General features: G+C 34.7%; 1 protein-coding gene across 1 annotated transcript; it reads left to right on the top strand.

The window, feature by feature from the left end:
• The first annotated feature begins 372 nt into the window (after positions 1-372).
• Positions 373-12,191, top strand: LOC121388308 (secretory immunoglobulin A-binding protein EsiB-like). The gene is made up of 5 exons (XM_041519599.1): positions 373-560; positions 1,583-1,724; positions 4,086-4,131; positions 5,517-5,603; positions 8,834-12,191. Exons 1-5 carry the CDS (start codon positions 402-404, stop codon positions 8,928-8,930), a joined length of 531 nt encoding a protein of 176 aa, XP_041375533.1. The 5' UTR covers positions 373-401; the 3' UTR covers positions 8,931-12,191.
• Positions 12,192-16,441: the final 4,250 nt, after the last annotated feature.

Raw genomic sequence — 16,441 nt, 5'->3', positions numbered from 1 at the left:
ATGTGGAAATGGTGAAATAAAATAACCATTTACGAAATGATATATTGCCAAAACAAGCATTGCTGTGCCATGGCAGTATCATTTACAAAAAAAAAAAGATGAGGAAGACAATTAAATATTATTAAGTTATTTGCTACTAACCAATTTTTTTATGTGAAATGCTTTATTCTACCCAATCCCCTGACCACAGTTTAAAAAAAAAAATCTTCTGTTGTGTTGTACTGGGTTTTTTTTATATTATTTATATAATTATTTATACGCAATCTTCCACTTAGGCCTATATCATCGATCTTGCCCCAGTTTTATAACAAAAATCGATTTTCGCCAAGCACCCATCTCGGTTGTCATGGCAATTGCGGGCACCTACTTTGCAGCTCGTTAATCCACGTCATTGTTTAAAGATGGCGACCAGTGGCTTGGAAGGAGCATCACAGGCAGAACTCCGACATCGATACCAGCCGGAGCTCGATCCAGAATGGAATCCAAATTTGCCTTACGGTGGAAAGGTTTATCTAGCTCGTAAAAAAAAATCTGATCCAATGTATGTGCGCGTCTTGGAGGTGAGGACTAAAGCCCAATAGTATTGGCAATACAATTGAATACTATTCCCATCAAATGGGCCTGAGCTCAATTCCTGGTTGGGTCCATTTGTGGCTTTGCTAAAAGTCAGTGGCCTAGGCCCATTGCATTGTTGTCACATATGCAATAATTTTCATTCAACATCATTAATTATGTGCATTATGATTGTTATAATTTTTTAATTATTATTTTTTATTTTTTTAAATTTTTTTGTTTCAAGAAAACACTTTTGGTACAACCCACCCAGGTGTTGATTTATATCTCCCTCCCCCATCCTCCCATATTTTCATTTCATTTCAACTTATTTTCGTGCTTATATCCAATTAAGGTTCAAGCATGCTGTGCTGGGCACACATCTGGGCTGTCTGTCCAGGACAGTGGGTTAGTTGGTATGTGGTTAGTGAGAGAGAAGAGGGTGTAGTTGCCATACACCTACCCATTGAGCCCTTAAGAACTTGTTCTGGGTTTGAACCGGTACCAGGCTGCAAACCCTGTAGGCGTACCTACCAGCCTGAGGTCCAATGGCTTAACCACTATGCCACTGAGGCCGGTTTAAAATATTAATTTTGCCCACAAGCCACTGTGGATTTGCATAACTCAATTGTAAATAAATTCATGTAAGCAATTTCTCTTTTTACATCCATGCAAATGTCCTAAATTTAGAGGTGAGATGTAGCTCAGTCAGTGTTAGAGTGCTTGCCTTAGGTGTGTTGGGTCAAATGATTTAATCCCTTCAGTTGACCTATTTCTCGGGGGGGGGGGGGGGGCATCCCATTCAGTACCCCCATATCAAAGGCTATGGTGTTGCTGCTAATGGAAAAAAAGTTGACATGTTTGCTCTGCTAGTAAATAAAATTATTTGATGGGGTTTTTTTTTATATGAGCATTTGTTTTTAAGGTATGAATCAATAATTACATTTCAAAACAGATTAATATTTTTGGACACAATGTAAATTTGATACAATGTTTAAATGTTGTCTTATTTATTCCTTCTTGTTTACAGGCTGGTCTGATTATCTTTACATTTGCCATGGTGTACTATGCCTTCTTCTACTTCGACAACCTCCATTTCCACGTGGTACATGCCTATGCACACCTTGGGTATGCCCATGCCCAACACCAGGTGGGCCAGAGATATCTACATGGTGCGTATATATATCTTTGACTAATACATTTGTAAATATATGTTTATAAATTAAACCCTTAATCAGTGGCAGAGATTGCTTACTTAAAGGTCCAGGCTTATCGAAAGCATAATTCACTATTGTTTGGTATCTACGCATACCTTGTACAATATATATGAAGTATCAATAAAACAAATTCCAAAAAATTTACCCCTTTTTAATATATTCGCAATAAAAAGTTGTGTTTTTCCCATTGCTTGCCAAAACACCTCTGACTCCACAAGCTAAGTCACGTGGCCCTGTGATGTGCTATCCGGCATACTATGAAAGCGTTATTGTGCACAGCTTTTCACATCTGACCGGACCTGACCTTTTCACACATTTGATTTGGAAATTTTTTATTCTAGCGAATTGAATTGTATGGGTGGAATATTCTTTTAAATATGGTGAACCATTGTTTAGTGTTTGGATGTATTAAAGCTGCAGTTTTTCCGAACTTTAGACAAACCGACAATCACAGGGTTTGCATGGAAGCGGTTCTTAAACCGAACCCATGTGTAATGGAAAGGACCATCACAATGGTATAGGATCTGAAGTAACCACTTCACCCCTGGGGACTACAACAATTATTTAATGTGATCGATAAGTATGACACCCAATTTTTTTTTTTTTTTTAAAGCATATCTATGCCAAGCCTGTATCCCCACCGGCACATGTTCTACGATTGCGCATAATACAACAAACAAGAAACCACAACAGACACCAGCTAAACTAGAGCTCAAAGGGGGAGAAGTGGGGGGGGGAGGGCGGTTCAAGGTACATCTCGAGGATGCCACTCTTCTTTCAAATTCAGTTGTGAAGGACATACAACAAATATAACCCTCAAAAGTGCCTCTTTGCTAAATATTACGGCCATGCGCCCCCACCCCATTAAACATCTTTTTTTAAATATTAAATTTTGTAAAATCATACATACACATGTATATACATAGTGTGGGTTGTTCCCCCCCCCCCCCCCCATCCCAATATAAAATCCTGCCTACGCCAAAGGAGGATACCAAGCCTAGAACGATAAAAAATATGGGACCAGTATTTCATAATTAAATACAAACGTTTTGTGTATGTGTATGTGTATGTGTATGTGTATGTGTCTGTGTCTGTGTCTGACCGGCCTCGGTGGCGTCGTGGTTAGGCCATCAGTCTACAGGCTGGTAGGTACTGGGTTCGGATCCCAGTCGAGGCGTGGGTTTTTAATCCAGATACCAACTCCAAACCCTGAGTGAGTGCTCTGCAAGGCTCAATAGGTAGGCGTAAACCACTTGCACCGACCAGTGATCCATAACTGGTTCAACAAAGGCCATGGTTTGTGCTATCCTGCCTGTGGGAAGTGCAAATAAAAGATCCCTTGCTGCAAATCGGAAAGAGTAGCCCATGTAGTGGTGACAGCGGGTTTCCTCTGAAAATCTGTGTGGTCTTTAACTATATGTCTGACGCCATATAACCGTAAATAAAATGTGTTGAGTGCCTCGTTAAATGAAACATTTCTTTCTTTCTTTCTGTGTCTGTGTGTGTGTGTGTGTGTGTGTGTGTGTGTGTGTGTGTGTTGTTTGGAACACTATAGGTACCTTTTTGATGTTGCACATCCTGTCTAGAAATATACCTGGATCTGCCCCAGCAGATTGTGTTAAACTTGTTCCAAGTACTCTTATAATGTAATGCATGTGTTTATTTAACAGTCAGCATTCTATATCTGGGAGGGGGCAAGATGTAGCCCAGTGGTAAAGCGCTGACTTGATGCGCGGTCGGTTTGGGATCGATCCCCATCAGTGGGCCCATTAGGCTATTTCTCGCTCCAGCCAGTGCACCACGACTGGTACATCAATGACCGTGGTATGTGCTATCCTGTCTATGAGATGGTGCATAAAAAAGATCCTTAATTGCTAATCGAAAAGAGTAGCCCATGAAGTGGCGACAGCAGGTTTTCTCCCTCAATATCTGTGTGGTCCTTAACCATATGTCTGACACCATATAACTGTAAATAAAATGTGTTGAGTGCGTCGTTAAATAAAACATTTCCATATCTGGGATATCAGAGGTACCGTATATAAGAATCTTCTTAGCTGTTAATCAGAATATTTCATGTGGCAGCATTCAGATTATTCTCTCAATCAGTTCATTAGCTTTTGTCATAAATATGATGTGTTTATGTTTTAATGATATTACAAATCTTTTTCTTCAACTGTATTTTAAAGTAATTGCTTGGACACAGTGAATTGGTTCCTTACTTATTAGGCTGGGATTCCACTGATAGTGTCAAAGTAAACTCTTAAAATTACTGTATGATGATGTTTCAGTAAAAAATATTTCTTAATTTTGTTTCAGGTAAAGGTGTTGAAAAACATGACGATAAAGCAATGGAATGGTTCAGGTTAGCTTTAGCAATAGTTTGTGTTTACAGCTTTTCGCAAATGATAATTTACTATCGAAAAGCTGCAACTGACCTATTAATATGCAGGTCCCAAGCCCTGTAGGATGGACAGCTGTTAGCTTTATGCTATTATAATTTATATTCTCTGGATGTTTGTCAACAGAAACATGTTGTTAGTCATTGGGAGTTTCAAAAAGGACTTTGTTTAGAATAAAAATGTTAACTACAAACTAACATTATTTTTGATGTTCAGTATATAATGTCTTAATAGTTTTAGCAAAAGTCCATTACAAATCTCATGATGACATAGTCCTGGGCTCGAAATAGGAAATAAAATATGGCCTGCTGTTATTAAAAAAAAAAATAGCAGTCCAAAAGAAATATGTCCTGCAAAGAAAAAAAAATATGACCTGCTGGAAATAATGCAACAGGTAGTGGAGACAGGTTTGTGACACACTATAGTATATGGAAAAATAGTACATCTCAGCGTTGAAAATTGGCAGTCGCCAATGGTGACCTTTATTGACTAAGGGCGACTAAGAATTTTTCCAAGGTAGTCCGTTGGGCGACCATCGATTTTAGAGTTGGGCGAATACGGTATCAATTGAAAAAGAAAGAAACTGAATCGAATGTGACAAAACACACCACGTGTGTGTTGACACGAACTACAGATCTGGCAGCAGAAGACATGCTCTATATTTTGACAACGCCAGACTCAGCTTTTGTGGCTTTGGGCCAGGTCGTTCTAAAAATAGAGTTCAAAACATATTGAAGACAATGCATGTATTTTTTAAATCTGGAAGTCGTCGGCTTATTGGAATGGACTGAATATGCCATAAATATCTAGCAGAGCTACCATTTGACAATTGTTATTCAACAGTAAAGACAAAGAAAAGATTGTCTGCAATATTAGCATGCTAAAACCCATTGACCTATGATGGATCATATCTGCTTTTGACAGGGTGACCCTGCAATCGTCACACATGGCTGGCAGCTTGCTGGACTATTCGACAATTAGTCTGTCTCGCTTACAATGAATTGTTTTCCAGTTCTGTTGTATAACGTGAGACACATATATAAAACAGAAATAAATGCATAATATTATCAATGCGAATAACACAAACTCTTATTTTTTTGCCATAATATTATGATCACATTAATTTCAGGGTCTACAGTAATCATATATACATTGTGTCTCATGAAAAATGTCCTGCAATTTGTTTGGTAGTTTTAATAGGCAAATTTCTATTTCACCTGTTTGGTCTAAAAATGGACTGCTATTTGTTTTCGTAAGTCGCTATTTCAAGCCCAGCATAACATAATTTTCGTTTGTGTGGTAGTTTCATGAGTTGTATAGCAGTTAGAATGTTAGTTTTACATTACAGAAAAGCAGCAGATCAAGGTCATGCTCACGCCTCATACAACCTTGCTATTGGCCACCTCAGAGGGATGAATGCAGGCTTAAAACCAGGGTCAGTGAGCAAACTTTTTCTCAATCCCCGACTTAGTTTCTGGTGATGTCAGTTATTGAGCCCATGGTGGCACAAATGTTATTATTAATAGAAAGGAGGCTGCCATTTTTTTTACCCCTATTTAATATAGCTGGCTAGAGATTTTCAAAGCTATCTTGGTGCGACAATATCATAAAACAATCGTCATAGCTATGATATTACAATGCATGTCAAAGCCTACAGCAGTTTTACGATGTCATAGTGTTAAGATAGCTTCAGAAAGCTGGGCCTTAGTAGTTAATGTATGGTGTTAATATTTAACAATATTTAAAATAAACCAATGAAAATGCATCATTCTTAGACTTCGCTATCAACTTGTTTAAGTTACATGACATTTGTAGCAGACAGTACCGGTAATAGCAGCCTATAATTTCATCTGTTATTTCTATTCTTCATAACATTACTGGATGGGTGGATATATGCATGAGATCAAACCCATTTCCAGATACCGATAAATGTTTTTCTTCTTTTCATTTGTCAATTTACAACAGCAGAAAAAACCCTTCATAGGTGGGATGTGGTAATATCAACTTCATTTTAATATTTAATTACTAAATTGATATAAAATCAAAAATATTTGACTAAAACAACTGAATATTTGACAAGATGCCTTGTAATTAAAAGACAATATAAATGCAATGTTTTGTTCTTCTGTCCATTCTTTTTGACAGAGTTGTATCCCTTTGAGTCATAGACTGACGTACACATTTTTTTTCTTCATATTTTAAAAAATATTTTGAGTTCTTTATCTTGCTTAAGTTGTTCATTTGAGCAAACGCAGTGTGTTTCTGGTCATTTTAATGTTTGTAGTAACTCAAAATGCATTGTATGTGAAACAAGGGACAGTCTCAAAACATTATTTTTGTTATGAAATGTAAACATGCCTTGAATTACATGTCCGTAAAAAATTACAACCAAATAATTTCATTTACTACCAATACATCACACCTCCAAATTGACAAATAACTGGCTGCTACATGTATATCAGTGGATACATGATAAATATTTTTATATCTACTTTAGACCTTGATGTAAAAATAAATTGAGTGATTAAAGGGACATTCCCGAGTTTGCTGTAATATTTAAGATGTTATCGACTAACAGAGACATGTTAACGACTGTAATTACATATTAAATAAAAAATTTCTGCATACAATATTAGTGGCTGTATATTAAACGTGCTTCTGATCGTTGTAATATTTGTACTAGGTTAAATTTCATTTTATTTCTTAAATGCGTTTTGTTTTCGTACGTACGAAATTATTTGAAGACAAAATTCAGTTTAGGCTTCTTACAAATATTAAGACGACCAGAAACATATTGAATATACAGACATTGATATTCTAAACAAGAAAATATATTTAATATGTAAGTTTAATCGTTGAAATATTGTATTAGTCTGAAACATCTTACAATACAGCAAACTCAGGAATGTCCCTTTAATTGAATCTCCTAACTTACATTGTGGGGAGCCATTTAAGATAATAGCATATTGATAACCATCAGGGCTTTAGATTGCAGCAAAGTCAAGGTGATAAATGTTGTGCCCAAAATACACATGTCCAAAATAACGCCCAGATTAAGTACAAACATGCTGACCTCAAAATACACATGTCCAAAATAATCACGCCCAGATTAAGTACAAACATGCTGACCTCAAAATACACATGTCCAAAATAACGCCCAGATTAAGTACAAACATGCTGACCTCAAAATACACATGTCCAAAATAATCACGCCCAGATTAAGTACAAACATGCTGACCTCAAAATACACATGTCCAAAATAACGCCCAGATTAAGTACAAACATGCTGACCTCAAAATACACATGTCCAAAATAACGCCCAGATTAAGTACAAACATGCTGACCTCAAAATACACATGTCCAAAATAATAACGCCCAGATTAAGTACAAACATGCTGACCTCAAAATACACATGTCCAAAATAATCACGCCCAGATTAAGTACAAACATGCTGACCTCAAAATACACATGTCCAAAATAATCACGCCCAGATTAAGTACAAACATGCTGACCTCAAAATACACATGTCCAAAATAATAACGCCCAGATTAAGTACAAACATGCTGACCTCAAAATATTTCACCATAAAACCACTGAAATGTAAATCAGTACAGTACATTCAAATAACTTGAAAAGCATGTCTGAATATTGACAACTCTCCAGCAGCTGTTCATGACACCGGCCTCTGTGGCGTCATGGTTAGGCTATCGGTCAACAGGCTGGTGGGTACTGGGTTCGGATCCCAGTCGAGGCATGGGATTTTTAATCCAGATACCGACTCCAAACCCTGAATGGGTGCTCCGCAAGGCTCAATGGGTAGGTGTAAACCACTTGCACCGACCAGTGATCCATAACTGGTTCAAGAAAGGCCATGGTTTGTGCTATCCTGCCTGTGGGAAGCACAAATAAAAGATCTCTTGCTGCCTGTCATAAAAGAGTAGCTTATGTGGCAACAGCGGGTTTCCTCTAAAAACAGTGTCAGAATGACCGTATGTTTGATGTCCAATAGCCGATGATAAGATAAAAAATCAGTGTGCTCTAGTGGCGTCGTTAAATAAAAACAAACTTTACTTTTTACTGTTCGTGACAGTACTGAACTAAAACGACCTTCTTGTGCTAAGAAAAGACAAAAGTCCCGGTTGTGCCCAAATTAGTCACATCTAAAGCCCTGACCAGATAAATTTGCATGCTAAAGGGAGCTAAAAGTTACAAGATCCTTGAAGAAATCTCAGGATGATACATGTAGCTCCCCTTAAATGGTGAAGTCTGGTACTTTATATGTTTTGTCAACAATTCTTAAGGAAACCACTGTTTATGACGAGTCAAAGCTTATTACAAATTTGATATTCTTGTGTTAGTTATGTAAATAGTATAATTAACCAGTATGTGAGATTGATTAATTTATATATAGTGAAACCTCTCGAGACCGGACCCTCTGTAAACCGGAATTCCGTCAAAGACAGTCCCTTTTTAAAAACCAGGCCAGAACTTAACCTCTCTAAACCAGATCCCTCTTAAAACCAGACATTTGTCTTGGTCCTGAGGGTGTCCGTTTAAGGGGGTTTCACTGTAGTTATATATATATATACAAATATAACAATAGTGAATTATAGTCTTTGCAACTTTGAGACTGCTACTTTTAATATTTTTCATATTTTGTTTCAGTGAAGCACACACGCTGATTCATCACGCAGCATCCAAGGGTGTGGAAGAGGCTGACAAGGTGTTAAATACAATCTGTACTCAGGGCGGTTGTGACTGAGTCTGAGATATGTAGTCTTGCACATGTAACATGAATCGAGCCAACGAAAAGCAATTTAAATTGCCTAATGTGTATTTTGAATTACTGTGTAGTTTTTAAGATTGTTTTAAAGAAATTGTAAATGAAAAATATTTTGAATCTTTTCACCATTATTTTTATAATTTAGAGTATAACTGTTGTTAAAAGTATATTTTAATTTCACAATTCATTAGTTTGAGGACTGAGTGGATAATATTAATAATTCCAGTAAGAATTCTGATTATTATATTTTTAAAATTTGAGAGATCATGAGATGATTTGAACATTTTAAAATTTTTAAAATTAGTTTTTAGCAATGGGATCATCCCGTTAATTACTCAAATTAAACTCACTTGGATTTACTGAGTATTGTTTTTATGTATACCGGGTATGTATTAGGAAAACTACTTAATTAATACATGTTGTTAATACCTTAGAAATAATCATTTGTTTCTTATCAAAGGTCATCATGAATTTACAACCTTGTGTATTCATTCAAAGACTACAGAAAGTTAATATTCTGACATTTGGTCAATAATACTTTCATTTAAAGTAATATTGTCACCTTTTACAATTAACACTGTGTAATATGCACTTAAATATGTTAACAAGAAAATTGTTCTTGGCCTTCATATTATATATATATGTAACAAACAAATATCTCAGATTGATTAAAATGCAATTTAAAAATCATATGAAACGTAAAGACAGTTAAAAAAACAACAAACACAATTGCTCATTAAACAAAAAACAGACATTTTAGAAGTATAGCTGATGACTATTATTAAATTACTGTTTCATGTGGTAGAAAGTAATATTCATTTGATCTTTACATGTTTATTCATTCCGTCCAAAGCTATTTTCACTGCTGAATATACAAAATTGTGATGGTGATGCAGAAATATTATTTTATTTCTATTTTATACAACATTTTTAATGGATATTCTGATTCATACATTCCATAAATAAGAAAATCATTGCTGAATAAATATAGATTTAGCACAGACTGAATATTTCTGTAATGGTTTGTCTATTTTATATTTATAATATCTTATGTTCAGTGGCTTTTACAGTGTAAATCCACTGAACATAAGATGTTAATATAAAAAATAAATATTATATATATAATATTAAAAAATAAATATAAGACATGAAATAAAACTGTACAGAGACAAAAATATTCAGTCTAAGAATTGAAATGAACACATACAATGTTAGTAATTAATTCGTAGTGCATTATAAGTAGTATTTTATCTATATGGTATGGTTGCAATGTTCTTGCTGATCATCTTTTATATCGTATATAATAGACAATCATCTTTCAATTATACAAACTGTTGCCAGTGTTCCTGCCAGAAAGAAAGTTGTGGGTATGGCACTATAGAATTGAATGCAACCACAGTCAACTGGGGGTATGTGAGGCCTCCCCCAGAAAAAAAAAATGGGTTAAGTTTAGGGTTAGAGTTAAGAAAAGAGTAATTAATTTTGTCAAAAGGTTACCTTTTTTTTTTTAATCTGCAAACAAATCTGGGTATGGCGCTATACCTATTTTACCCTCTGGCAGAAACCCTGGTTGCATATTTCATGAAAAATGTAACTTAATGTCAAGCAATTGTACAATTTAAAAGAAGAAATCAAATTATAATGTATATATTTCACACGTTTCTAAATGATTTCTAACGGTTTTTCTTATCAAAGTACTCATAGTCTGGTACCTACACAATTTAGATAATAGAAATTGGGATTTTTATTTACATATATTTGTTTCTGAAATACTCATCAGTTTCAAGGAAAATATACTGATGGAATTGTAGACCAAATTTAATTCACCATAAGCTTAGTAATGTCTGTATACTAGTATCCCACAAATGTGTGTTGAATGTCAGTCGTGTCAAATTGACTATCAACTTCTGAACAAAAGGATCGAGGGGTTTTCATTATTTGCTGTTACTAATTATATGATTACTTATTTCTTTCCATCAGTTTATAGACTATACATTAGTACATACAACTTTTACATTATTTCCCCCATCATCTATAGTAGATCATAGGCCCAAACAGACTTTATTTTCTCTCACTGTTTTATAATAAATTGCTTTTACTGCTGACACTTACCTCATTATGCAGAAAACATTCTGAAGTTTAGTTTGATTTTAACCTTTAGTGCAATAATATTTAAGTTTGTGTTTTTAAACTTGATTTATTATTATTATTTGTATTGTAATACCTTTTTGTTGATAATAATGATTTTATTAATGTAAAGTATTTGATATGAACTCTTGTGGTTATGCCGTGACTGGTGTGTTGTAAAATTGTTTTTAATGCACCTATCCACATAAAGTAAAATGTACGGCAGAAGCAAGTAGACATTGGGGGTGGTGGGCTGACTGAGATCAAGGGTGCCAAACAAAGTATTTAAGGGGTTTGGGGGTATGCTCCCCCATAAAATTTTAAAATCTACATTTCCTGAAATGCAATTTCCTGCATTCTATAAGTAAAATTCATCTCTGCCTTGAGATTTACTACCAATAATATTTTTGATTGAGAATTATTAGTGGGGCTAGATTGAATGATAGGAGCTGCCAGATGGGAAGAAATGGAATCAACATCCAAGTAGAAAAATAAAAGTTGTGGGATAGTTAAGTAATATTAATAATAAGTAAAAGTTTTAACACAAACAGTATTTAAATGTAACAGAATATGTACATACAGAAAGAAATTTACTGACAAAGTATTGTCCACTAATCCCCATCCACCCCTCAATAGAAATATATAAAGGCCAGAACTGTTACCATTCCAGTTTGTTTTAGATCAAAGCAGCCAATCCATCAGTTAATAAATAAAATATATTACAATTATTTTTTGAAGCCTTATTTCAGCCTCCATATGATAATTTTTGTAATATTCATCATAGAAAATATTTGTATTATATAATTTGTAAAGCTACCTTAATGATCTTTACATTTATGTAGTGACATTTGTCACATATGTATCCGTCCAAAGAATAATGCATATTCTGAAAATACCATTGTTATAGTGTTTATCATAATTATGGGTTGCAACATATAAACCTATAATTGTAAATTTTAAATACATGTGTATTATTAATATTTAAAACTTTTTGTTTTCTTTAGTTTTGTTTATTTTTTAATTATGACACATGTTGCAAAACTGCTGACTGTTAGATGTGTTACTGTCATTTATATTGTGTTTTGTTTAAATAAAAAATAATTAAATATTAAATGTTTTTGACTCAGTATTGTGACAAAAAATGTTTTGCATATCACAGAATGGGGTCATTTCATTTAAGGGTCTCCTTTTTTATTGTTGTCCCGTCTGGAACACTGTTCATTGAAAGTAATTTTAAAACTAAAACAAGGCTTCAGATTTGTGTGATGTAGTATTTATTCCTGGGTCCACTTTTGTTGCAATTTCTTCATGATACTTAATTTTGTTCTAAATTTTAATTTTATCCATTTGTGGTATTTGTCTTTTCTGCATAGTTCTTTACACTGTTTTAATTTATCTCTTGAATTTTTTTTTTATTGATGTTGTTTATCACAAACTATGGTAAATACGAAAACCGGCTATTGGGTGACAAACTGGTGAATGCAAAAATGTATTCCTAGGCCCAGTACATAGGCTACAATTTTTTGTATCTACAATGTTCAGACATTTCAAAATGATTTGCTATAAATAGCATTGCAGATGGGACAAAAAGGAGACCTGTATCAATATTTAATTACTCTTGAGAGAATTATACAGTATTGTGCAGGTACATAATTTAGATTTATGTGCAAACAATTATAAGAATATTTAATGACATCTCAACACATTTTAAAAATCTAGGGCATTTTAGTGTTTAACACATTGTGTTTTCAACACTTGGGCATGAAAGAAAAATAGAAAACTTGTTTTTACCACATAGGTTATCCCTATCAGGGAAGCAGCAAGGAATCTTTTATATATGTACTTTCAAATGGACAGGACAGTACATGCCACATTCTTTGATGTGTCAATTATGGGACTGGGAACTTTAGTCAATAGAGAGATCAACAACAGACAGGTGTAGAAAAGTATGCAGGGGTGGGTGGTATCAAGATTGTGACAAGTGGAGTTTAAGTCAAGCTTCTGAAAATTAACACGTTTTGCTTGACCAATTGCATTTCAGGCAAGCACTCTACCACACTATCCAGACTGATGCTTCGACTGGGCTTACAAAAGTATCTTATATTATGAAATTATTTGGTATCCACTGTCATGATGGCTGAAAGAGTTAAAGTAATGACAAATTCATACTTGCCGAATAGTAAATGTCATTGCAGTCTAGCTGAACAAAAGACTAATTTATAACTACCCTGATCCTTTTCTTAGTCTTCGGAAGAGGGTAAACGTCTCTTGGGTTGTGCAAACATACCGTATATATTGATAGGCACGATCGTGTTATATACTGAATGTTCGTAGGGATCGCCGGTGGTGGAGGGGTAGGGTAGTTGTGCCCCAACTTGATACTCGGAACATTATTTTTTGAATGTTTTACTGTATGTGTATATCCACTTTTAAAACGTGTTTGTACACCCCTACTAACCTCCCCCCCCCCCCCCACCCCCACCCCCGACTTATCTCATAGTGGTACTTTAGTAAAAACAGCAAGGGTAATTGGCGAGCGGTACACTCAACATGCATTTGCACGGGTGTAAATGTCCACACAACTGCAAGGTGGCCAACATAACAGAAATTCTTTTTCAAGATTTTCAAAAATAGTGAAGCTCTCGAACCTATATTTCATTATTTTTTTTATATATCAAGTGTGTATAAAAAAGAAAAGAAAAAAGGAGGCACTAATTTTAAATATATATATATAACTGTATAATGTAAACTAAATACTGAAACATCTCCATTTATTAATTTTGGTATTAACGTTCGGGTAGTTTTAATACTGAATTACCACACAGATAATGAAAAATCGTTTAAATGTCTCATACATCGGAAGATCACTGCAACAGGGATGGACAGCTATGCATTACCTTTGTTTTCAACTGTAGTGGAGGCAGTGCAGTTTGGGTTTCCAAAACTTAGCGGACCCGATGGCCCAAACTTGTTAGATGGTTCGGGGTCATGCTCCTCCGAAAAAACCCAGAGAGAACTGGTGGGTCAGTGACCCTCCTCCCGCTTCCGACTTCTACTCATATTGATAATTAAAGCTTTACCTTCAACCCACCCAAGTTGTCTCGACTTATAATTAATATTGCTTAGTTTGTGATGTCGATAAATAAAGTTCTTACATTTAACTGCAACAATAAACAAGTGTCAAGCATACTTCGTGTTATCTGTGAACCTGTATCACTATTCCCTTAATTATTACACAGTGGAAATAACAAGTATCCATTAAACATAGTTTATAGGCACACATACATTATTCATAACATAAATATATAACACATAATTATACATACAAATAATACATTATCCACAGACGATAGTTTATCATATAATTATACATACACATATTATACATTAACCATAACCCACCATATAGTTGTATATTAATCCCATAATAATATATTGCAGTATATTGTGAAGAGTGATACGTATAAATATAAATGATCTTTTCTCCGAGTTGTTGCTGCTAAGAAATATTTACACTTACTTATATGTTCTTTTAACCGCTTTATGTTATTAATGGAAGTAATTGTATTAATTTAAATGAAGATGATCAGGTATAATAATATGGTTTAATATATCTGCCTCTCAGATGACTATAAAATGGGAAAACTAATATGAAGTGGAACTCATCTTCAACTGCCTACATGTTTCACAAATTACAGTCTTTGTGATCATTCAGTATTATTATATCTGCCCGTTTCTATAGCAAGGCTGTGTGCAGATCTAGTCTATATTTAGATATTATGTGTTTATACTTCGAAGCAATAGATTTTTGTAAATAATACTGCAAACATAAACTATCAACAAGATATTTGTATATAAAACATTTTGAGGATGTGTCAAGAATAGCATACATAGATTGGGTGATTTGTCTTTCATTCCCTGTTTAATTTTAGTTAGATACATAACACTGTTATGTACTTTCTGGTAGGCTATATTAGCATACCCAAGGCTACAGAGCAAATCAAATACCCGACCCACTCAATTCACCGTGCTTGGTTTTCTTAAACAATTATTATATAATAGCACTGATGTAAAATACAATTATCCGTTTGCAACAACTTCAACCAATATTCAATGTACAATGGTAATCTTCCTAATTCACACTATATCATCATATTAGTCGTACTCCTTTTCACACCTAGTATTCTTTTACACCCTTACATATGTACAGTTTCCACGTTATTAGCTTTGTTGAATCCCCACACTTCACAACCGTAATTGAAAATACCACATACATTTACGTATATGTGTCAAACGATGATAATAATGTCTCTGTATTTAATTAATAATTACTCGTTTCATTCCATAAAGCAGCCATAGTTTTGTTTTTTACCTTGATTCTCCTACTCAAACAGTTAGATTATTTAACATAGTCTGTAAACCAGTGGCCTAAACCATTACGAATATGCGACTCCTGGGTCGTGTTACTGTAGTTAATCAAGACGTTTATCGTTTGACCAATTAATGTTGTTAGCAACATGAAAACGTGTGAATGGACATAATTAACAATCAATATAAGCCTAATTATTTTAAACAGTTTTTGGAATATCTTATTCAATGCCGCGTAAGCCTATTAAGACGTATCGATCCCATTATAATTTTGTTAATAATTTATTTTACATTGGGTTTCCGTATGTTTAATGTAATCAGGGGTTCTAGAATTTATTTTAAATTCACTTACCTTCGGGCCAGTTGATTTCAAAATTCATTGGCCATGCTTGAAAATTCACTTACCTATAACTAATTGTTACCAAGTTTGTAAAAACCAAAACGTGCTAGAAAAAAATACCCATCGGTTCATAATACTGTCACCAACAATCGTCATAGGGCGGGATCTAATTCGGTAGAGCGCTCACCCAAAGTACTTGCGTTGTAGTATGGGCGTCGATGTCCCCCCCCCCCCCCCTTTTCGTTTAACACACACACACACACACACACACACACTAACACTAACACTAACACTAACACTAACACGTCCCCCACATTTTTAAAGCCGGATTGACGCCCATGCGTTGTAGGATCGAACCACCTTAGTGGACACATTATCTCATTATATATGATTCGATGTCAAAACAGGGTCTGTCGAAAACCATAAACAAACTTTTGTTTCTTCGTTGGCCTTAGGCCTATTGAAAGGTCTACGGATCGATTTTAACAACCCCGCTTGATCTGATAGCCCATTATGATCTGATTGCAATGGCATCTAATATTGTTGTCCACTCCGTTTACACCAATCTTAGAAATTAGTAGAGGTTTCTGTTCGATATATCTGACATTATTTGTGTCAAAGGTAATTTTTTAAAATAAGATGTCTCTTCTGTTTC

This window comes from Gigantopelta aegis, chromosome 14 (assembly GCF_016097555.1).
Source record: "Gigantopelta aegis isolate Gae_Host chromosome 14, Gae_host_genome, whole genome shotgun sequence".
NCBI classification, from domain to species: domain Eukaryota; kingdom Metazoa; phylum Mollusca; class Gastropoda; order Neomphalida; family Peltospiridae; genus Gigantopelta; species Gigantopelta aegis.
This window is presented reverse-complemented; position numbering and strand designations above follow the sequence as displayed.

Excerpts from the sequence above, each read along its gene's own strand:
- LOC121388308 (XM_041519599.1), top strand. The coding sequence starts at position 402 with ATGGCGACCAGTGGCTTGGAAGGAGCATCACAGGCAGAACTCCGACAT. Across the intron at positions 561-1,582 it reads TGTATGTGCGCGTCTTGGAG|GCTGGTCTGATTATCTTTAC; the intron begins GTGAGGACTAAA and ends TCTTGTTTACAG. Across the intron at positions 1,725-4,085 it reads GGGCCAGAGATATCTACATG|GTAAAGGTGTTGAAAAACAT; the intron begins GTGCGTATATAT and ends ATTTTGTTTCAG.